The 23,327-nt window shown below is 42.6% G+C and overlaps 1 protein-coding gene across 1 annotated transcript in view; it reads right to left on the bottom strand.

The window, feature by feature from the left end:
- Positions 1-23,327, bottom strand: part of AOAH (acyloxyacyl hydrolase) — a 248,111-nt gene that overhangs the window by 111,412 nt on the left and 113,372 nt on the right. Inside the window, exons 6-11 of the mRNA XM_075557546.1 lie at positions 23,207-23,277; positions 9,609-9,669; positions 8,184-8,254; positions 7,266-7,314; positions 5,724-5,772; positions 3,755-3,849 (exon numbers count right to left, since the gene is read on the bottom strand). Of these exons, the coding sequence (XP_075413661.1) occupies positions 3,755-3,849; positions 5,724-5,772; positions 7,266-7,314; positions 8,184-8,254; positions 9,609-9,669; positions 23,207-23,277 (396 nt within the window). The remainder of the gene's footprint in view (positions 1-3,754; positions 3,850-5,723; positions 5,773-7,265; positions 7,315-8,183; positions 8,255-9,608; positions 9,670-23,206; positions 23,278-23,327) is intronic.

Raw genomic sequence — 23,327 nt, 5'->3', positions numbered from 1 at the left:
TTAAGCAGGTCATGTAACCATTTAAGCAGGGCTCCCAGTATGGTGGGGCATCTGTCTAATGCATACCCTCCATGTATCACTCCCTTAGTTGTTCATCTTAAAATCCACTTTTTCAAAGGAGGCTTCGCCTCAGCTGGGGTCTGGTTTTTATTTAGTAGCGAATGGGACAGGAACAAATAGTTCCTGCTATGTACCATTGTTCCACAGTCCCCCCAAATTAATAAATACTCTTATAATAGTCATCGGTGAATTGCAATGGGGATTCATGACCAGAGGAGAGGCATTCTGTCTGTCTATGAGAAGGTGATTTCATTGCTGTTCTGGGTAAATCAAGGAGAGTGAGCCTAGCTCTGGGGAAAATGCTGAACAGTATAGACTCCCAATTGGAAAATCCAACCAGTATTAAGCGTCCCTGGTGTCTTCGTGGTTACACCTTAGACTTTGATTCTTAAGGTCTTCAGTTCGAAACCACCAGCCACTCTGCTCTGAAGGAGAAAGATGGGACTTTGTACTCATGAAGACTTTTAGCCTCAGAACTCCAAGGAGCAGTTCTATGCCGTCCTATAGGGTCTATATGAGTTGGAATAGACTCGATGGCAGTTATTAAGTTGCTAATCATGTATTTTTGACCCAGTTCCTTTTTCAGATTTTGGTGACCTTGGTTGCATGCTATAGGGTTTTATATTTTTGTCATTTTGAGGTATAGCACATTTTCATAGACCACATCAGAATGAAATTATTTGGAAACCCCACTAAGGACATTTGACTTTACCTGAAACAGATGAAAGGAACTGAAACACCCCTTTGGTTAAAGCTGAAACACTACCGTGAGAAGCAGCAGAGGGCTGCTATCCCAAGGTTGTGGATTTGGAAGTCCGTGGACTTTGGGTCATATCTCTTGCTTTTGAGGTTGCTCGCTAATTGGAAGATTAAGACTTCCAAATACTTGCTATCCCCATACTGTCACTGCTTTTGTAACCTAACATGATTTTGACTTAGTGAGTAAGCATGATTGAAATATTTGAATGTGTGTAATGCCCATGACTTTCGGAATGTTCAATTATTTAAGTTTTTAACCTGTATAAATGAATATCTCATGTATTTTAGTCTAAAAAGCTTTCCCATGTGTTTAGTTTCCTTTTCTCAACAGTACTTTAAAATCCATACCATTGACTAGATTAATGATACAATTATTAGAATTACAAAATGTCTCATGGAGGCTACTAAAATTGTTTTCAAAAAGTTAATGATTCTGATTTTAAAGTGGATGAGTTGTAGACATAAACTTTAGATACATGAATGAATTTTGAGCTCATAGTTAATTGTAAACTCTAATCTAAAAACAGTTAGTTTTTACGCTCATGGACTTGCTCAATTCTTGCTCTCACAAAGTGATCATTGAAGATATGAATGCTATAGCAAAGTATGGTGAAGGATCCGAGGATATGTGTGGGGTTTTAAAAGCTTGCCTTAAAACAAGCAGCTTTCCAAGTGTGGTGTCAGCTTAGTCCATGCATAAAGAGCACACTAGTCCATGTGATAAAATGACTATAAGTAATAAAATCCAAGATCTGAAGAGGGAGTTGTATTAGAGCTTAAAATCTGAGCACCAGTTTGCAGAAGGCTATGGATGATCGTAAAAGCCCAAAATCCATTTACAGAGTGCCTACTCACTTTAAGCATCCATTAAATTCCCTTGGACCAGTGATTAGAGATTTGGATAGTCTTGCCCTCATACAGAGTACACTGGAAAATGATTAATGAAAATCTCTCTCTCTCTCTCTCTCTCTCACACACACACACACACACACACACAAACATATATATACACTTCCATTGAGTCAACCCCATATAGGACAGGGTAGAGCTACTCTTTTGAGTTTCCAAGGCTTTAACTGTTTAGAAAGTAGAGAGCCCCATCTTCCTCCTGAGGAATGGCTGGTGTTTCAAACTGCTGACCTTGAGGATTACCGTCCAATGCATAACCACTACGCCACCAAAGCTCCCACTGTTTTCTCTTTTGACCCATTTTTAATTTTTTTCTGGTTTCTATGATCTTCTGCCTTCCCCTGCATTGAGATTTTTCTGCGTGTATTGGTAGTGGGGCTTTTTGTATGTTTTTTCTTATATGAAATCTGTCGAGGCAGGAACAAGATAAACAGTTACTTAAGCTTATGATTCGGGAGGTTGGAGGGTAATGAGTCACTAATAATGATGGGTACAAGAATGAAGAGCATATTCTAAAATTGATTGCAATGACAATTGAACAACTATTTTAAAACATATTTAAATCATTGAATTGTATGATTTATGCATTATATGCCAATAAATCTCATTAGAAAATAAAAAATTCAGCCAAGAAAACCCCATCAGAGCAGTTCTACTCTGTAACACGTGTGGTTTCCATGAGTCAGAACCAATTCTACAGGAATGAGTATTTTGTGGTTAAATACACGGTATTTCGTTTATCCATTCATCCGTTGATAGACACTTAGGTTGTTTCCAGCTTCAGGCTTTGATGAAGAGTGTTGCAATCCACCAGGACTTAGAACCAGTTCATTCCAACTTGGGCCCCTGCAGAAAATTTACATCTCCACCCCAGATACACTGAACCAGAATCTACATTCAGGGTATCTGGGGTGGAAATGCAAATTATCAGCAGAACATTCATCTGGAATGAACTAGTTTGAAGCTCTGCAATGAACAGTGATACACACATGTCTAATTGGATCTCTGTTTAATTCTTTGGGGGCATATACCTAGTAGTAGTTTTTATTCATGTTTTTAATAAAACAAAACCCGAGGGCAGCCTTGTCACTCTTAAGGAATTTGGTTATATAGCACAGTTGTAACAAACATAACACAAGCGATGGTTTTAAGAGACAGAAATTTTTCTTCTCACACTTGAGGAGCCCGGAGCACCACTTGAAGGGGGCTAGCTCTAGGGGAAGGCTTTCTTTCTCTTCTGGCTCTGGGGAAAGTCTTTTCATGGCTCTGGGTCTAGGAGGTCCTCAGTGCAGGAACCCTAGGTCTACAGAGTGACCTTCTCTCCCAGCTCTTCTTTCTGGGTGGTACTGTGGTCCTCCCATCACTGCTGGCGTGTTGAACCTCTTTTCGATCTCAAAAGAGCTTGACTCAAGATATAACCTAATCCTGTAGATCGCATCCAGTATTATTAACATACCTGCCTCTCCTCCTGCCACTGTATCATTATAGAGGTGAGGCTTTTATACCACATAGGATAAGTACAGTAGATCACAAACTGGAGCCTCATTTCATAATACTGAGAATCATGGCCCAGCCAAGTTGACCCCTTCTCAGTTCTTAAAAAGAACCGAAAGCCTGCCCTGAAGCCCTTCTGTGGAACAGCAGCAGTGGCTAGTAGAGCTGAGCACCTTTGCTGCCCCTTCTTGCTTGCTCAAGCAAAAGGTAGGATAGCCCGGCCTGAAAGCTGACATGCGCGACCACCCCAGGGGAGTCAGCCAGGTGGTCTTGGCTGCACTCTGTGCTATAGTTTCTTCTTCCCCCACCTTTGATTCCCAGGACTACTGCTGGCAGTGGAGGAACTGAGTCTTAGAAGCATGAGTAGGAGAAACCTCGTGACCCCGTTTGTCTAGAAGTGACGGCGGGCTCTTCATGACCGATTTTGCTGAGAAGGAACATTTGCACCTGTTTTGAGCTGGCATTCCATGGAAAGAGAGCAGGAGAAACAAGGCCAGCACAGCTGAAGATGATGACTGCCAACGTGACTTACCAGAGACATCTGTGCCGCTGTCATCCACTCGGGAGCGATGTGGAAATGAGCCCCCGCTGAGTCTCCCAGCAGAATGATTCCCCTGGGCTGTGAACCTAGGCAGACCATGTATTGACGTTATATATGTGCTCATGTTGTCTGGAGCCTCCTGGCTGGTTAGTTCTGAGTGCAGATAGCCTGGTACCCTGGTGTGCATCGCATGCTCCCAACATCCTAATAGCGATGCATCACCTCTGCTCCTGAGCTGAAGAATGAGGGCCATCCATTGAGGAGCTGGAGGAGATTTCTAGGCTATCAGACCTGCTGGCTAAGCACTGCAGATGCAGGTGTGTGGAGCAGCTCAACACAAAGCAAACTGGCTGTACAGCATCCTGAGTGAATGATGGATGAATAAGGGAATCAAAACTTCATCTGAACTCAGCAATACGCCCTATATTTTGGTTCTGGAAATTGCTTTCTTGGAAAACACAATCATTTCTGTTATAATTCTCTTTAAGAATTAATGATCTTATGGAACAATTTTGATTTTTCCTAAGATGATGTTGTCTTTTAAAGCCCCAAATCCATATGTGGAAAAGCACCGGATAGATGATTCTAGCTGATTAATGGGGAGATGGAAATATCCAGGATTCCATGCAGCTTTGCTTGTTTGGAAGTTAAGAATCATTTGATTTGTATCTGAGGCCCATCTACACAAATCTTTTACATATGAATATCCTTTTCCAAACCCCACGCATCCTGCTGGAGGGTCACCCAGAGTCATTATAGGATCACCTTATCCTGGACACCATAGCACCAGCAACATGGATAATGGATAATGGAAGGTCAGGGATCTCCAAGAGGGGACAGTGTACTAAGATGTGGGAGAATTTAAGAGGCTTCTCACAGTGACCCTAGGACCTCATATCAGGGTTTCACCTAGATCTGGGCTCCTTCATTCATCAATCTGTCTATTCTCCTATCTGTTCATTCTTCTGCTCCAACCAATAATCTGAACTACATAAATATATATGCAGTCTTTACACTTTTATCCTCCCTTTACATTTTCTATTCCCCTTCTAAGATCTTAAAGACAATTAGACTTTAAGTTGATGGAACGAAATTCAGAACAGAGTGCTAAGTTGAAGTTGGCCTAGAAGTGCACGTGCACTACCTGTCACCTTCCTCAAATCCGTTACCTTCCAGATTATTTTATAATCTGTGCCAAGTATAGCTGCAGGATGAAGTAGGAATAGATACTCACAAAATACCCTTTGAATTAAGGAAGATGATGTATGCAGCTATTGGAGGAAAGCATTGCTGAGACAGAAAATATGCCATGATATGCAGGGTCTTGCTCAAAGCTTTGGGAATCATCAGTAGCAGGTGTTCGGTAATGGGGTGGAGTGGTCAATTTCTCCTAGCCACCTTGGTGGCCTCCCTGTCTGTGATATTTGCACATTCAGGATACAGAGCTCTTTGAGTATTTGTTTTGGGAGTGTCCCATGGTCATACCTTGGGGATTTCCTTCAAGTCTCCAAGGCATACAGCTTTCACGGAGTAGATACAGGGATCTAACAGGACTAAATTATGAAATCTTACTCTAGAATCTTGAGAAGAAAATTAAGATTCTAGATGAAAAATTCTAGCTATTGCCGCTACTTGGTTTCTTATTTGGAGAAGGGCTGGGCTTTGGGTACCTAGTCCCCCCCACCCTGTAGCCTTTCCTAACACGATCATTAAAATTTCCAATTCCCAGATAACGGACTCAATTAAACAAATTCAGTTTTACTTTTCTAGATTCTGTCTCCTTTTTCTACATCCTTTGTCTTTGGTTGGTCTGTCATGGGAGAACATGAAAACTGTTCAAGCTAAAATAAATTCCAACAGTAGCCACTTGCTTGCTGGGGCGCCCTGCTCACTTCTACTGGAATCACACTAGGAACGAATCGTCTGTGGTAAAAAGCACGCTCAATCTTGCGGTTCATACCTTCACAGAATTTCTTCTCATATGGAATGCCATCCTTTGGATCAACCCCCTTTAAAAGAGAAATGTTGAGATTAAAATTTTCTTTGTTTAAATGTGCGAGGCACATGCAATGAATTCTTCCCAAAGGACTTTATGAGGTAATTATGAGGTATAACCCTTTAAAGTAGCTTGACCCTCTTGTTCAACATCGTTTCACTCTGACTCAAAAGGAACCGGGGAGAACCGGAAAGTGGATCATCTCGTTCAGAGGGGTGTGCAGGGCTGGAGTGCTACGAGAGATGCCCAGGTTGGGACTCTTCTGGACGCAGGGTCCTGATACCTCCAGGATCTAAGCACTGGTGCTTGTAGAGCAGAGACTCTACTACCTGGCACCATCTGCTCCCTCTCCCCCTCGACCTCTCCCTCAGGGCTACCTAGAATTCTCTGGAGACATTTTGGTCTTCATAGCTGGGTGGAGAGGGTGCTAGCAGATAGCAGTCAGTGATGCTACTAAACATTCCCCAGTTCTCAGGGAACACCCCGAGCAATTAGCTGCCGTACAATATCAATGAGGGTGAGTTTGAGGAATCTGTGGGCCTTGGTTACTAGGTTACTACAGTTGAGGGCACTTGTTAACCCCCCGAGAGTGAAAGCTATCCGTTAGTGGAGGGGGGCAGTGTGGGTAGTATTCAAGGACGCCCAGATGGTACCATCGGTTACAGTGACAAGTTGGACTGCAAACGGAAAGACCAAAAGATCAGCGATTCATACCCACCAGCCTCTCTGGGGGAGAAAGATGGGGCTCTGTGCTCCCGAGTGACGGTCGCAGACGCGGAGAGGAGCAGTTAGTTCTGAGTCTGAATTGACCCGATGGCAGGGAGTTGAGTTATATGGTCTCTACTTGTTTCCCCCCCCACTGTCTCTTGGTGTCTGTCTCTATAAGATATGCGGGCTAAGCAATCCCAAGGAAACAGCAATGGGACCAATGGTTCCGGGGTGGGGGTGGGGTGGGAGAAGAGGAGGCACGGGGAGGAGAGTGATGAGCAAGTAATGACAGGGACTGGGGAAGGGCAAGGGATCTGAAATGGACGGGGATGAGAGTGTTGTAATGTATCCGAGAGGAATGACTGAGAGATGAATGACGGGTAAGCATGATAGCGGGGCAGGAGGAAAGAAAACAGAAAAGGAGGTGGTGTGGGCCATTGGATGCCTACAGAGTCGTTTCCCCTTTGCCTGCCTCAGCGCACGGACTAGAAAAATGACTGTAATATGATGGTGACAGCAGGTGCTTTGCTCCAACCTCTGTTTGGTCAGCTGTACGGGTTTGCTAGCGCCGCTTCTCATTTAATTTCACACCATTCAAAGCAGAAGAGAAAAATCAGACCTGGACGACCTCAAGCAAGGTACAAGGGGCCTCAAATGCACCTCACATCATTGGCACTCCCTTCCAAATGGCAGAAAACAATCTCTTGGGGCTGTCTAGATCTCACTGAAACAAACAGGGGATGGGATTTGGGGAGCGGGGGAGAGCGAACAGTACGACATCCAAATTTTGTTGCTTACCCAAATGCCATTGCAGTTTGAGTCTTGCTGTGCATCCCAGTTGACTGGCCTAAGGGGAAAACATCAACGTGGGTCTTGGAATCGACTTGCCACTCAGTGAATGTTAGCTTCATGTGTAAATGAGGGCACACGCAAGTGCTACTTCAATTGCCACGCAGACAATGGCCTCCTTCTCTCACTGTGCACCGTGGCAGGCAGAAAGGAGGCTTCATTTGCCCCCTTTGATATCCGTCTGAGTTTGGGTGATGTGCTGAGAACTCTGGACCAAATCCCGTGTTTTCTTTGATTGACCATATTCACCAACCGGATTGTTTGGGAAAGGTGATAAGCACATCTGCAGTCTATTTTATTTAAACAGGTGAAGCTGTTAAAGTTGTGCTTCTAACACGCTCAAACATCTGGTCACGTTCACACTTTGGGATTGTATTTACAGCGTAGAAGGTTGGTATACCCACTTTTTGAAGCAAGAGACAGGAGTGGCGGCACACCAGCCAGAAATACACTGTGCCATGCTCTCCCTTCTCAATGCCCTCGCCTTACTCCTAGGGAGTGAGCCCACCCTTTCTGAGCGCAATCCTGCTTGCAGAACTGGGGGAGGAGGCTGGGTGAGTACCCAGCATAATCTATCTTCTTTGTTTGCTTCACCCACTGGATTATGCCTCACAAGGCCTGATTCCAGGTTAGCGAGCACTCAACATGATGGAGGCGGCCTGACCTAATGTGGGTGCATGTTGAGCGTTTCCTGGACCAATGACTGCATGGATATAGCTTTTCTCTCCACTGAGCTCTACTTTAGTTGGGACACAAAGGTTTCCTCACGTGTACATGGGAATCCCTTGGGTCAGGGGAAGAAGTTTTACCTCCGGCTTTCTTGGAAGAAAGCAGTGTCATACTCAGAAAGTTGACAGAGTCAGTTACCTTCTGCCCGGGTACACCATCTTGTCCTGGTCATTGCAGTCTCGTCCTCGCCAGTGATAGCCGCGCAGGGTCTGCAGGAGAAAGTGTTCAGGAGAAACGCAGGTCAGCGTTGATGTCGCCACAATGAAGCTGCCCGCGTGCTCCTGCCATCTGCAGTTTGCAATTCACATAGAGCCAGAGGACATGAAAGTGCACTCAGAAAATTAAAGGCATTATGGTAGGGCCGGCTGTGTGAGGGAAATGTGATAGTACCAGAGCCTAACAGAAGGTTAATGTGTGTGTGTGTGTATTGTATAATTTGCGGGCCTGTGTGTGTAGAGGCATCTATTGAACTGCTAATTGAAAGGTCAGCAGTTCAAAACCACAAAGCACTCCTTGGGAGAAAGATGGAGCTTTCTACTCCTGTACAGAGTCTCAGAAACGCACAGGGGAAGTTCTACCCTCTCCTATAGGGTTGCTATGAGTTGGTGTTGACTAGACCACAGTGAGTCTGGTGCTGAGTTTGTTGGTGCGCGCTGGTATGTGGTCAAATAGGTGTAAACATGAGCACATGTGTATGTATGTAGGTGCCTGTTTGTGTGTATATTTGTGTGTTCTCATGTGCGTGTCTATGCATACCTCCATAAATAATACCTATACTCTACTCCCTCAAATTCCACTAAAAAAAAATCAAACCCACTGCCATCTAGTTCATTCCAACTCATAGCACCCTGTAAGGCAGAGTAGAATTGCTCCTTAGGCTCTCTGAGACGAAACCTCTGTGGGAGTACATAGTTGCATTTTGCTCCAGGGAACAGCTGGTGGGTCTGACTTGCTGACTGCATACACTAGGCTTCCATGGTGATTCACCCGTCCTCTCAGGCTCTGAAGCAACTGGGTTATTTGATCATTTTATAGCATGCTTTATAACCCCCCTGTTAAACTGGCTATGATGTGACTTTGTATGTAAAAGCCAGATTGCTTTTAAAGAGCCAAGAGTCAGAATAGCTAATATTTGATTTCTTCCATTTGCAAGTAGAGTATCTGAGGTAACCCAAGCCCAGGTAACGGGAGCTGGTGGCACGCTGTTTGCTTGTCTGCATTTGTGGAGAACACCATGACATTTTAATTACACTAAATCACATATTCACACACACACTTTTGAAAAACAAATGAATGAAGGTTTAAGTCTAAGAATTTACACAATAATTCACAGGACCCTTGCGTACTCCCCATGCGAATTCTAGCCACCAAGGCCTATGAATCCCCAATGGCCAGTGTATTAATCTGATGCCCAAAAGTCCTTCAAAGCCATTAAATGGTGTCTTGTCCATACATCATTTTTAATATAGTCCAGTGAATTCCAATTTCCTTATTAAAGGAAATAGTTGTATAGGAATCGAGGCACTACTTAGTGAAAAGCAGGTTACCACTGTCAATACTTACTGGGAAAACACTGTATTTATCTGCATCGGCATCTTTGAATGGCACAGAATTTTGTATAGCTCTAGGCAAAAGAAAACAAAACTCATGATGAGCTAAAGAAAAAATGAGAAACCATGTTTGTGAAAACAAATAGGGATATTTTCAGATATGGCTGTTTAGGGAGTATGTGACAGCGATTCATTCTAAGAATAAAACTGAAGGTCCGTGTCAGAAACCCACAGGGCCAGTTCTACCTTGTCCTTTAGGGCCATTGTGGGTCAGCGTTGACTGGATGACACTGAGCTCAGTGTGGGTCATAGCAAGCAAGAGTCCTAGCCAAGCTTCTGTTCTCCACTCAGCAGAGCTTGTTTCTGCTTTGATCTTGAACTTGGCCCATATGGGCAGATGAAATAATTTTACTGAAGTGTAGTGGCCCTGGAGTATTGAAGTTGAGGCCCCCAGGAAATAAAGAGACCATGTTTTTTGTTCTGTAAGTTGAAATGTAAACCACTTTACATATTCTACCATAGAAATCTTTTATTTAAGTTTTACTATTTGAACCACTTACGTTGAGAATTTTCTGAAGTTCACAGGGGCAGTTCTACCCTGACCTATAGGGTTGCATCTACTTGATGTGTTGGCATCTACTTGATGGTAGTGAGTTTTTAAATTGACTCTGAGTTGATAGAAGCCCTGGTGGTGTAGTGAGTTACACAATGGACTGCTAATTTCAGGGTTAGCAGTTCAAAACAATCAGGTGATCCAGGGAGAAAGATGAGGCTGTTTATAGTCACGGAACCCTATACATTGGAATAGATTCAATGACAGCGAATACTCTGAAAATCTTTATTGGGAAAAAAATTTGACCTTGTCAAGGACCTTTTCTTTTTAAACTTTGATCCATAATCAATGCTCATTGAAGCAGCATTCAAGAAATCAAAGCATTGTGTTGGACAAATCATCAAAAGATCTCTTTAAGTATTAAACCAACATGAACAGAACAAAGATGCCACTTTGAGGCACAATATGAGTATTTTTCATCGACTCATATGCATGTGAAAGCTTGTCAATGAGTTATGGAAGACTGAAGAAGAAGGTTGTGGTAGTTACATAATCTGGTGTCAATTTGGGACTTGAAAGGATTACGAGTGAAGGAGTGGAGTCTGTCAATCAGGTCACAGCCAATGAGGCCTGTGTGGGTATGGCCTTCTCTTGAGGATTCTGAGTACTCTGGTATTTCTTACTTGGAGGCAGGAGACACACTCTCTCTCCTCACTTCCTGAGAGACTCTCTACTGACAAGGAGAAGCCACATGGACTTACCCTGATGCAGCCCGGGAAGCTGGAGAAGCCATGCAGAGACCCCTGTCAGTGCTGAGATGCTTACTATGTCACTGGGTCCACAAGACTTCCCACCCACTGACCTGTGATCTTCCTGCATTCGGCGACATTGCATGTGTTTTGTGAGTATGAAGAGGACTTTATAGATTGTTATTGGACATATGGGCTAATATCAGACTTATGGACTTGATCTGGACTGGGCTGAGATGTTTTCTCAATATTCAATTGTTCTTTTGCATAAAGATCTTTCTTATACACATATCAGTGTCCATGAATTTGTTTCTCTAGTCTACCCAGATTAACATAAAGGTATACATTTGTATCATGCTGCTGGAAAAGAACAAACTGCAGAAGAATGAACACATTTTCATTGGAAGAAGTACAACCAGAATGATCCTTGGGAACAAGGATGGTGAAACTTCTTTTCTTGTGCTTTGGAGATGGTCTTAGGAGGGAAGAGTCCCAGGAGAAGGATATCATGCTTGGTGAAGTAAAGGGTCAGTGAAGAAGAAGAAGAAACTTGGTGAGATGGATTTGCATAGTGGCTTCAACAATGTGCTGAAACATAACCATAATTGTGAGGCTAATACAGGATCAGGCAATGTTTCGTTCTTTTGTACACAAAGTCATTATGGGTCAGAACTGTCTCAGTACCACCCAACAACCAACAGCAACATTTCTGAATTTCTTGACTTGTCATTAGTTGGCAACCGTCATTCTTATTCATGAGCCTGAGAAACCAAGGTCCTTATTGTGATAATCAAGCAAATACTTCCCTTCGATGATTAATTTGAGCTGTCAAGTTGACTAGGCTATGGTTCATAATTGTTTGACTAAAGACCTGCAACTAGAATTGTTGTCATGGAATAGTTCCATGGGATTAAATCGGTTGGTTTTGGGAAGGGCAGTTTATTTTCTGTCATGTGATGTGATGACTTCACATATATCAAGATATAACCTCATTACTTTCTATAAGGTAATCTAGTATAATGTAAGCATGATCTATATTGTATTAGTGTCTTCCTTGGTGCAATGTAATGTGATTGTTCAATCAGTTGAGCTCATGTTCATGCGGGTGTACCACAACCTAATTGCTTTGTGAACTCACACACACACACACACACACACACACACACACACACACACACACACACACACACACCTTTTACTAAATCTTCTATTGAGTCAAGAATTCCTTAACAGTTCTAAGTACTTTAGAAAATGAGTACAACCAGACTCAGTGTGGAGCCTGACAAGCAGCATGGAGTCTACCTCATGGATTGGGATGCTATACCTACCAAAAGCCCAGGTTACACAGGTATTTATCAAAACACTAAAGGGGACTGTGCAAGCTATTTTTGTGCTATGGTAGTTCTGTATCATTGGCTCTGTTATTCTGTGGCTGGGAATTTTGTAAAATATTACTAGGTTCCAAAGGACAAGCAATTATTTGACATAAGTTGTGAGTATGAAAGGTCCCTAGATGGTACAAATACTTACTACTAACCTAAAGGCTGGTGCTTTGAACCCATCCAGTGGTACCATGGAATGAAGGCTGGAGATCTGCTTCTGTCAAGATTACAGCTAAGAAAACCCCATGCAGCAGATCTGGTGTCATCCTGTGTCAGAAGTTAATCAATGCCAACAGATTGTGTGCGTGTGTTTGTGTGCCTGCTAAGAAACATTTTTGAAAAAGAGTTTGAAGCGACTATGTCCTGTGAGACTAGGGAGTGTCCTCCGGTGTACGTATTTGACCTCTTGCTATATTATATTATATTTTTTGTATTGTTTTTCTGCCTGAGAAAAGGAGGATGAGGGAAGAATAAGCAAAATGATGATGTGGATTGAAGGCATCATCTTTTACTCTAGGAATAGGCACTGGGTGAAAGGCCTCACTTTAGTATAACAAAGCCATTCCTACTTGCATTAGAGAAATTGGGGGTATGGGTTTGCCCTTGAAAGAACAATAAATGATCTCTAGAAACTGACAGCTCACTGAATTAACCTTCTTACACTTATTTCAAGGGCTCAAACCAAATGATCAAAACCATATATTCTAGACATGAGAGAGTAGATTGATTTAAAGTGTGTAAAGTGGAACTGTATAAAATCCACCATTCTTTATCCACAGGCCCAAAACCAAACACTTCTGAAAACCAACAACTGTTTTATTCCTCCCCCCACCCACCCCTAGTTTGGCAGCACATCCAAACGGTGGCAACACCTGACCTGATCTGATGTCAGGCAGCTTTATCCTAAATCTTGTGAAAATCTACACATTCCCCTACTGAAATGTACATGTGCATGATTGGTTAATATTGGCAACAACCCTACTGGGGGTGTTGGGTGAGTTATGACATATATATTAGATGTTATTGTCCTAAAATATGAAAAATTCTGATTTCAAAATCACATCTAGTTCTAATGTTTCCGATAAATAAGTTTCCAATTCTATTAAAGTGATTCCTGCAGAATTGTTTCTAGATTTGATAGTTTGATTAGCCTTAGCAGTGTTTGATTGTATATGGAAATATTCACTCAAGCATGTCTTCGTTCATTCATTCCCTGGGCATTTTTGGAGTGCCTACTCTGGGTTAAGCACCAAGTTATAAACCAGGTGAGAGGATAGGACACCTTGAGGAATTTAATGAAGGGTGGAGACAAATGATGAATCAGCAGATGATGATTCTGTGCCACATGAGATGCATTTCTTCATCTATGTAAGTGAGGAAGTGAACTTAAAGTCATCCCTGAAGGACAAGAAAGAATCCAAGACAAGCCATTGGGTGAAGGCCATCCTCAAAACTCACTGCCATTGAGTTGATTCTAACCCAAAGTGACCCTATAGGCCATCATCTGATAGGAAGGAAAAGTCCCTGGGAAGTCCCATTGCTCAAAGCTTGGTTCTGAAATAAGACACCTTGAATTTGAATCCCAAGTTGGCTACCTACTTGCTCTGTGACATGAGGAAAGTTATTTTATTTCCTGGGTCTTGATATTCGCTTTTGAAAAATGGAGTCAATATTAGTACCTATTTCCTAGGGTTGTCAAGACCAATGAATTGGTATGTGTTAATTGTAAGTATTAAAAAAAGGACTGAGGTCCTTGGGTGATACTCAGCTGTGAACTGCAAGGTTGGTGCATCATTTTCACTCAGAGTTCGCTCAGAATAAAGTCCTAGCCATAGATTTCTGAAAACATATCAGCCATTGAAAACTTATGGAGAGCAGCTGTACTCACATGGGGCTGTACACGTCTGTGTGGCCTCAGTGGCAATGGCTTATCATTGTTATCAAGGGCAATGAGAACCATCATTCCAAAGGAGATTCCTAGAAATTGGGCAGCAGGAGTCAGTTGTCTACTCCAATCACATATTCAGATATCAATTTCTGAATCCTCCCCAAATTTAGTTTAGGGACCCTGTCGGTACATTTGGATTTCCAGCTCACGCTTCAATATTCAACCATTGTGCAGGCTGCTGAAGCTAGTCACCAGCTCACTGCTCCTGCTGCCTAACAGACTGTTGCCAGATGTCAGCCTTGATCCAGTGAATAATTAAAATTGCAGCTGAATGCTATTAATTACATAATACTGAGTTGTTCAAGTTCAATTTTCCTAAAATTATTTCACGAAACTGGGGCATCACAACAAAAGAACAATGGGCGAGGACAAAGCTTCCATTGGCTCTGACTCACATTAGAGACTCACCCAGCACTGAGGGCTGGTGAAAAGCATGTTCCATTTGGATGTGGATGTGTTTAGATGTCTCTGGAAGAGGCGATGAGATGAGAGTATACCATGGCCAGATACGCCCCCAGGGGTTGACATGGCTCATTGTGGTAGTCAGGACATGGATGAGGAGGGCAAAGGAGAAGAAAATAATTATGAAGTAAAAGCACAATTAACATATGATATGATAATCTGATAGTCTCCAACTAGCCATCTGTTATCTGGTCATACAGGTGGCATGCGAGTTGTTGTGTTGCTGGGAGCTATGCCACTGATATTTCAAATAGCATCAGGGTCACCCATGGTGGACGGGTTTCAATGGAACCTCCTGTTTAAGACAGACACCGGCCAATGAACAATTCTATGGCTCACAACAGAATATTATCCTAGATAGTGCTGGGAAAGAAATCTAGATCAGACCAAACCCAATCCAAATCTACTGCCATAGAGTCATTAGGACCCATAGAAATTCTATACATTGTTTCGGAGGCTGTAAATCTTTACAGGAACCGGCAGCCTCATCTTTCTCCTTTTGAGTATCTGGTGGGTTTGAACCACTGACTTTGTGACTAGGAGCCCAAAGTCTACCGTGCCACAGTGGAAGTCACTCAAAATACCCAGTGTCCAAGTTGGACTCGAGTGTACCAACAATCATGAAGATTGTGCTGGATTAGCCAATACTTTATTCATTTGTGTATGGAGTTGCCATGAGTCTGAGACAATCTGATGGCAAATAACCGCAACCACAGGATAGTTTGTATGCATTTATGTGAAATAATATCTGTATGGGGAGCAACTCAATGAAAAGAAAAGATTATTAAAACCATGGAGACTTCTGAACTACCAGTGCTATAATAATGCACTGTGTGTTATTGGTTTTGTGAAGTGCAGTCAATTGGTTGTGATTCATAGTGATCCTGTACAACAGGATGATTATAAGAAGCATTCTGGCTGTACAAGGCAGATTTGCTCATTGTTCCAACAGTCCATGGTTTATCAAATATTCAACACCTTAAGTAAAAGATATCAATTTGTCTTTGGTCTTCCTTAGTCATTGTCTAGCGTTTGCAAGTATTTGAAGTGATAGAAATATCATGACTTGGGTCAGGTGCACCTTCTAAGTGACAACTTGCTCTGCCCAGTACAATATGTTACTTGGTTGCTTGACTTCTGCTTCAGTGGGTGTTGATTGGGTTTTATTTTACCCAAGTAAAACAAAATTCTTGACAATTTCAATATTTTCTGCATTTATCCTGATGTTGCTTACTGGTTCAGTTGTGAGGATTTTTGTTTTCTTTATGTTGAAGTTTAATCCATACTGAGGAATGCAGTCTTTTATCTTCATTAGTAAGTGCTTCAAGCCCTTCCCACCTTCCGCAAGCAAGGTTGTTATGAATCTTCCTTTAATCCTGGAACTGCACTCTTCTTCATCTACTTCAGTTCCTTGAATTATTTGCTAAGTATACAGATTGAGTAAATATGATGAAAAGGTACAACACTGACTTATACTTTCCCAGTGTATTAGTCCGGGTAGACTAGAGAAACAAATTCATAGACACTCATATGTTTACAAGAAATAGCTTTATTGACAAGAGCAATTGATTATTGAGAAAATATCCCAGCCCAGTTCAGATCAAGTCCTTAAGTCCAACATTAGCCCGTGTGTCCAATCCCAATTTGTAAATTCCTCTTCAGACTCATGAACATATGCAATGATGCTGAAAGCAGGAAGATCACAAGTAAGTGGATGGAAAGTCTTGTGGATCCAATGGTGGTAGAGGCATCTCAGCACTGGCATGGGTCTCCACGTGGCTCTTCAGCTCCAGGGCTCTGGCTGCATCAGGTAGCTCCATCAGGCTCATCTTCAGTAATGTCTCACATGGAGTGAGTGTGTGTCCCACCTCCAGTAAACTATCTCCTTAGTGCCTCCAAATGAGCTCATCAAGCTGCAACCTGATGGACAGGATATATGCTACCCCTTCACTCGCAAATCTCAAATTGACAGCAGATTATGGTACTACCAGACCCAGATTTGAAACCGCACAGTAACACCTGGTTATATTTGAATGCTTGCTTCTTTGTCGAGGCTCTGCATTAGCACAATTCAATGTTTTGGCATTCTCATCCTTCACAATCCAATTTTTATGATACGACATCTGATGCCTTTGTGTTGCCAACAGAACATGAGCAAACATCTTTCTGGTACTCTCCGCCTTCAGCTGAGGTCCATCTGACACGTGCCATGCTATTGCTCGTTCTACATTCTCTTCTGAGTCCAGCTTGGATTCCAGAAGTTCCCTGTCAATGTACTGCTACAGCTGTCTTTGAATTATCTTCAGCAAAATTTTCCTTATGTGTGGTGTGAATGATATTTTCAGATAATGTATGCATTCCGTTGGGCCATCTTCTTCAGAATGGGCATGAACATGCATCTCTTGGAGTCAGTTGGCCTCTTTCAAATTTCTTGGCACAGGCCCGGGAGCCCTTCCAGTGCTGTGTCGGCTTTACCGAAGTAGCTACATTGTTATGCTCTCAATTCCTGGAGCCTTCTTTTAAGCCAATTCACTAAGTAAAGCTTGGACTTCTTTTTTTTTCTTCTGCCCTGTGGCTTTGAGTGTTGTTTTTTTCATTAAATACTTTTATTGGGGGTTCTTATAGCTCTTACCACAATCCATACATTCATCTATTATGTCAAGCACATTTGTACATATGTTGCCATCATCACTTTTAGACTTCATTTAATATTATCAGTTCTATTATTTTCCCAATAGTTTTAAATTAAAAAAAAACCCACAAAACCAACCAAACAAAAAAAAATCACTGCCATAGAGTCAATGCCGACTCATTGTGGTCCCTGTGGATTTCTGACACGGTAACTATTTCCAGGACTAGATGCCCAGTCTTTCTCCTGAGGAGCTGCTGCTGGTTTGAAAGTGCCAACCATGCAGATGACAGTGCAATTCTTAACCTCTCCACCACCAGGGCTCCTTCTATTGGCGTCGAATTCACATAGCATACAAGTCAATGGTTCAAGCCCACCAAGCAGAGTGTGCAATCATCACCACACCCAGTTTCTGAACATTTTCTTCAGTCTTGTTCTTCTCATTAACTCCCCATGTCCCCCAACCTTCCCTGCCACGTCCCCAAGGAACCCTTAGTGCAGGTACGCCTCTGCAGATTTATTTAGCCCGGGTTTCATATACAAAACAATAGGAAAGAGGAAACAAACAAAACCTAATAAGCATAACAAAGGAAGGCAGGAAACAAAACCCTAATCAAAAACAAAGCCGGAAATATTAAACACTAGAGTAAATTGAAATGGACCATAAGAGAGATCAAATGATAGGGTCATGCTCTCAGTTCTTGAGAGAGGCAGAGGATGAAGGGCATTTCTCATAGAGGGCATTCGGGTGTTGGTTCTGTGTTGGTGGGTCAGGCACTTCATATACTAGACTTTATTTGCTAATCTCACAAGAGGGACTGAGTTGAGGGACAATCAGAGATCTAGGCAGGCTCTGAGCCTGGTCTGGGAACTAGCCACTGGGTTCAAATGCTAGATTTACTCATTACTTCTTCAGCGACCTTGGGAAAACTGTTTCTTTAGAAAGGGGATTACAGTGGCTGTCTTATAAGGTAATAAAGGTAAACAATACAAGCTGTTCTAGCTATCATTATTGTTACTGAGTCCAGTTGAACATGTTTTGTAACCTACAAAAGCTCTGAACCAGTTGATACCTGGTGCAAATTATACTCAATGCATGATATGTATTTTTAAAATAAGTACAGTGCAGTTCTTTTGCTTTATTGTGAAATATCAATTTACATTTTAAATTAGGCCAGGTAAATCTCTGACCACAGGCGCCCTTGAATTCAGTTTTTCAATGGGAAGGTTTGTCACTTTTTGCCCTTGACTGACATTGCAAATCCAACGATGACTTCAGCAAGGAGGTGGGGGTTGTCGCCGGGACAAGGATCTCAATTCAATGGATGTTAAGCATGACATAGGGGGGCTGTGGAACTGGCTGCACGCTAGCTTCCTAGAGTCTCCTTTTCTGTATGATGTTTCCACTCCACTCCCCAGGTCCTGATGTCCTCTGGCATCCATCCACACTCATGAAAAAGGGGTGTTGCTACTGCTTCTGGGACCCAGGCCAACATCTGGCATAGTTGGCTCGCAGGGCCTGATGCACGCAGATGAATCAGGAAGAGTTTTAACCTCTTGGATCCCGTAGAGCAGCAGTTCTCAACCTGTGGGTCGCAACTTCTTTGGGGGTCTAATGACCCCTTCACAGGGGCCGTCTGATCATAACAGTAGAAAAGTTACAGTTATGAAGTATCAATTGAAACAATTTTATGATTGGGAGGGGGGGGTCACCACCACATGAGGAACTGTGTGAAAGGGTCGCGGCATTAGGAAGGAAAGCATAGGGGCTCTCTCCTGATGGGCATTGTCAAAACAGACTAGAAAGTGTGATAGATGCAAACTTCCTGGAAGCCCGTGAAATGAAGTATGGTGTGACATAGGCCAGGCACTTTTCAGTCCAGAAGGCCCACCTCTGAGCCTTCTCCTGTCTAACCCCCACAACCCCCAAGGAGAGTTAGGCTGGCTGAAGTAATCGACATTGGCTGCAGGAGAGCAAGAGTAAAAGATGAAAAGACAGCACAGATGGTGTGGCCTGAATGAATTCTCACAGCCAAAGAACATTGCTTTGAGCTATTAAAGCATCACCTGCACGGGTGGCATCCCCTGCTTCGCCCTGAAAAGTCACATCATTGCTTGAGGGAGCTTAGACAATCAGAAGTCCAGGCATGGAGTCTGATGATCTACAAATTACCTGGAGAACTTTCTGGAAAATGTAGTGCTCTCTCATTTGGTCTGGCCATGAGAATAAATGTTCTCAGAAGATTCTAATGTGTGGCCAGAAATAAATAGTTATCTCTCCTCATTTCAGATCTAAGGAAACCCAAGCACAGAGGCAGTCAGAGGCCTCAAGTTCTTAAGGTCTATTCAGGAGATAGCATTGCAGAGAAGTAAAATAAAAACTAAACAAAGACTGTTCTCAATGAATATATGGAATCAAACACAGGCCATCAAAGGGCAGCATGTGTTCCAGAATAAGCGCAGAAGGCAGGAAGGGAGAGGAAAGAAAAACAAATGGAAACAGTACATGCAGGCAAGCAGTTTCAAGAGCGTTGTGACCTTGCGAGAAATGCAATTAATGTCGTGAGACAATGTGTGAATGGATTGCTAAATAGAAAACCAATTTTCTCTGTAAGCATTTACCCAAATCATGATTATATACAAACATCCACATACATATCGACCCACAAGTGTGTGTGTGTGTGTGTGTGTGTGCAAGGAGCCCTGGTGATGTTGTGGTTATAAATTGGGTTGCTAGCTGCAAGGTCAGTAGTTCAAAATCACCAGCTGCTACAAGGGAGAGGGATGAGGCTTTCTACTCCCATAAGTATTTATTGTTTCAGAAACTCACAGGGTCAGTTCTATCCTGTCCTATAGGATCCCTCTGAGTTGGCATTGTCTTCTGGCAGTGATATCTATGTCTCTGTCTGTCTGTGTGTATAGCTATATCTATGCCTATCTATATATATTTCTATAATAGCAATGGAAAATTTATAAATAATATTTCAGTCAAATAGAACAGGGCTGTATCATGAATCCTTCATGGCTTTAAGTAAGTTACCTCTTTAAGATTCACTTAGAAATAATAATAAAATTATTATTATACTTAGTGAATTTCATCCATCTTACAAAGATCATTAGTTGAGATCACTATCGTTATCAGAAGAATGTGGATTATTCATCAAGAAACAAGACTTAGATGATAATGAAAAGCCAAGACAGGGGAAGATGGGAGGGATGGGGGGGGAGGCTAAATAAATAAAGGGATGGTTTAATAGGCTACTGTTGATTTCATTTCTTTAATGACTGTGTAATATATGCAGAGTATGTTTCTTTAAAAAAATCAAAAAAAATTTTAAAGCTCTTCAGATTCCTTATCAGTAAAACCTAAACAGTGGTTGATTGGCTTAAAAAGGGGGGTGGGGGTGGGGTAACTAAGATTCAAGTGGACTTGTAGTTTTTAATGACAAACAAGTTCATCTCAAACAACCAAACAACAATACTAATGGCACCAGAAACAATAAGCCCTATCTCATGAAGCTGTGAGAAATAAGTGAGGCGACATAAAACAAGGCTGGCACCTTGCACACAGTACCACAGCACCATGGTACCTGGTTGCCATAGCAGCAGCAATCATATTTGAAGTAGCTCAGTGGGAAACATGGAGTGCCTGGATGGTGCAAATAGTCAAATGCTGAACTGCTCAGTTTGTGGTTCCGATCCACTCAGAGGTACCTGAGAAGAAAGGCCTGGAGATCTATTGTGAAAGGCCAGCCATGGGAATCCCACGGAGCTCACTTAAACTCTGACACACAATAGGTCATCAGTAGTCAGAAGAGACTGAGCTGAAATTCCACCTACTCCCTACCAACTGACATGAGTAGGCCCCAAGACCAGGTCATTATTTGAAAATCAGCATTATGTGAAAATGGAGGATTTCTTTTCTTTGTATTTTCAGATCATCCTAAATTTTTTCATGTCTGCTTATTTTTTATTCTAAACAAAGCAAACAAAAAGCATATCAATGAGAATGCGAGGGGACCCAAAGCCCATCAGTAGTCAATTGGACACCCCTCTGTCAGAACAGCCACAGGAAGAGAAGAGCGAGTCAGGGTGCAGTATGAAACATACAACCTTCCTCTGGTTCTTTAATGCTTGCTCCCCACCCCCACTAACATGACCCCAACTCTTTCTTACCAGCCCAGCTAGACCAGAACATGTACACTGGTACAGATAAGAGCTTGAAACACAGGGAATCCAGAACAGATAAACCCCCCAGGACCAATAAGGGGAGCAGCGATACTAGGAGGTTAAGAGGGGGGCAGTGAGGGGGAACCTATCACAATGATTGACTTATGGGCCCTATCCCAGGGGGATGGGCAGCAGAAAAGGGGGTGCAATGAGACAGCAGTTGGTGTAAAACACGAAGAAAAAAGAATAATTTATAAATTATAAATTATGGGGCATGGGGGAGGGCATGGGGCATGGGGGATGGGGGAGGGAGGAAAAGTGGGTGGTGGGGGGGGGGGAAGGAGGAGCTGATGCCAGGGGTTCAAGTAGAAAGAAAATGTTTTGAAAAAGATGATGACAACATATATAAAGATGTGTTTGCCAAAATGGATATATGTGTGGATTGTGATAGGAGCTGTATGAGTCCCAATAAAATAAAATTAAAATTAAAAACAAAAAGAATAAACAAAAATAGAGATAATAACTGAAGATTTATGGAGAGCCCTGGTGGTGTAGTGGTTAAACGTTGGGCTGCAAACCTCATGGTCAGCAGTTCCTATCCACCAGCAGCACCTTGGGAGAAAGACTGAGTTTTCTACTCCAGTAACCAAGTTACAGTCTCAGAAGCCCCCAGGGGGTCGTTATGCGTCAGTACTGACTTGATGGCAGTGAGGTTATCTTTTAAAAAAGTATTTACTGATGAGCTCGTCACGGTGTGGAGTCTGGTTTTGGATTACTTCATTGCAGAGAAGGAGGTTTAGAGGAAACAGAACTGGAATAACCTCGGCTGGGTGGCTGGGAGGGATTCACCATTTCTCCTTTCCCCTGGGATGGGTCAGAGTCTCCCTCCAGGTGCCACCAGCAGGGCTCCATTCTCATCCCTGCAAGCCCTGCGTTCCTCCTCCTGCAGCCCGGTCTCCCCTCTGGGAAAGTCACTGAAGCTTGGGGTTGACTGGCCCCTCACCTGGACACACCTGAGGTGGAGGCTTCAGGTCTAGTTGGCTTATTTTGAAGATCATAAATGTGAAATGTTTGATGAAAGAGCTGATAAGGGAGCAGCAGGTGTAGTTAATTTCCCAGGGAAGGTGGAACTCAAGTTCTTTTGCCTCCTTGTCCATTGTCACCTTGTTAGCACATTTGTCAGAGCAACTGACACACTGTAGAGCTGGCGACCAAGACACAAGGACTCGGGAAGCCTGGGGAGTGTTTCTCTAGTGGAAACCTGCATTTCTGTTTGACCAGGTATGGCAGGTACATATAGAATCGACTCTGTGAAAAGACCCCTTGCCAGTCTCCTGAGTGCTTGCACCAGGGTTGTTCAATGGGTCTCTGTCATGACCTGCCTTTGACCTTGTCTGATATGAAAAGGTAGAGCTATTTCCAGGTTGGCTCAAAAGAACGTTTGGAGTTTGCTAGGGACAATTCATGGCCTTTTGCTTGGGACACAAATCACACTTTTGAGATTCAAAGATACTGCTATTGAAATATATTTCCCAAGTGGTTTGCACAGAGATCATTGATCTTCTAGTTTTCTGTACACGTTATATTCTGAGCAAGAAACACTTTTGCCTTCAGGAAATTCCTTTTAAATCAGAAGATCATTTGGGTCATTAGAAGACAGTAACAATCAAAGATATTACCCCATGCTTAGCTCATGAAAGTAGAAATAGCATACATACGATTTAATTTCCTGACAGATCTTGGTCAAAAACGGAAATGAACAAATATCAGAATCACTTCTAGGATATTTCTGGAAAGAGAGAGAGAGAGAGAAATAAATAAAAGCATTTCATTGAAAGG

Source organism: Tenrec ecaudatus, chromosome 9 (assembly GCF_050624435.1).
Source record: "Tenrec ecaudatus isolate mTenEca1 chromosome 9, mTenEca1.hap1, whole genome shotgun sequence".
In the NCBI taxonomy this organism is placed as follows: Eukaryota; Metazoa; Chordata; class Mammalia; order Afrosoricida; family Tenrecidae; genus Tenrec; species Tenrec ecaudatus.
This window is presented reverse-complemented; position numbering and strand designations above follow the sequence as displayed.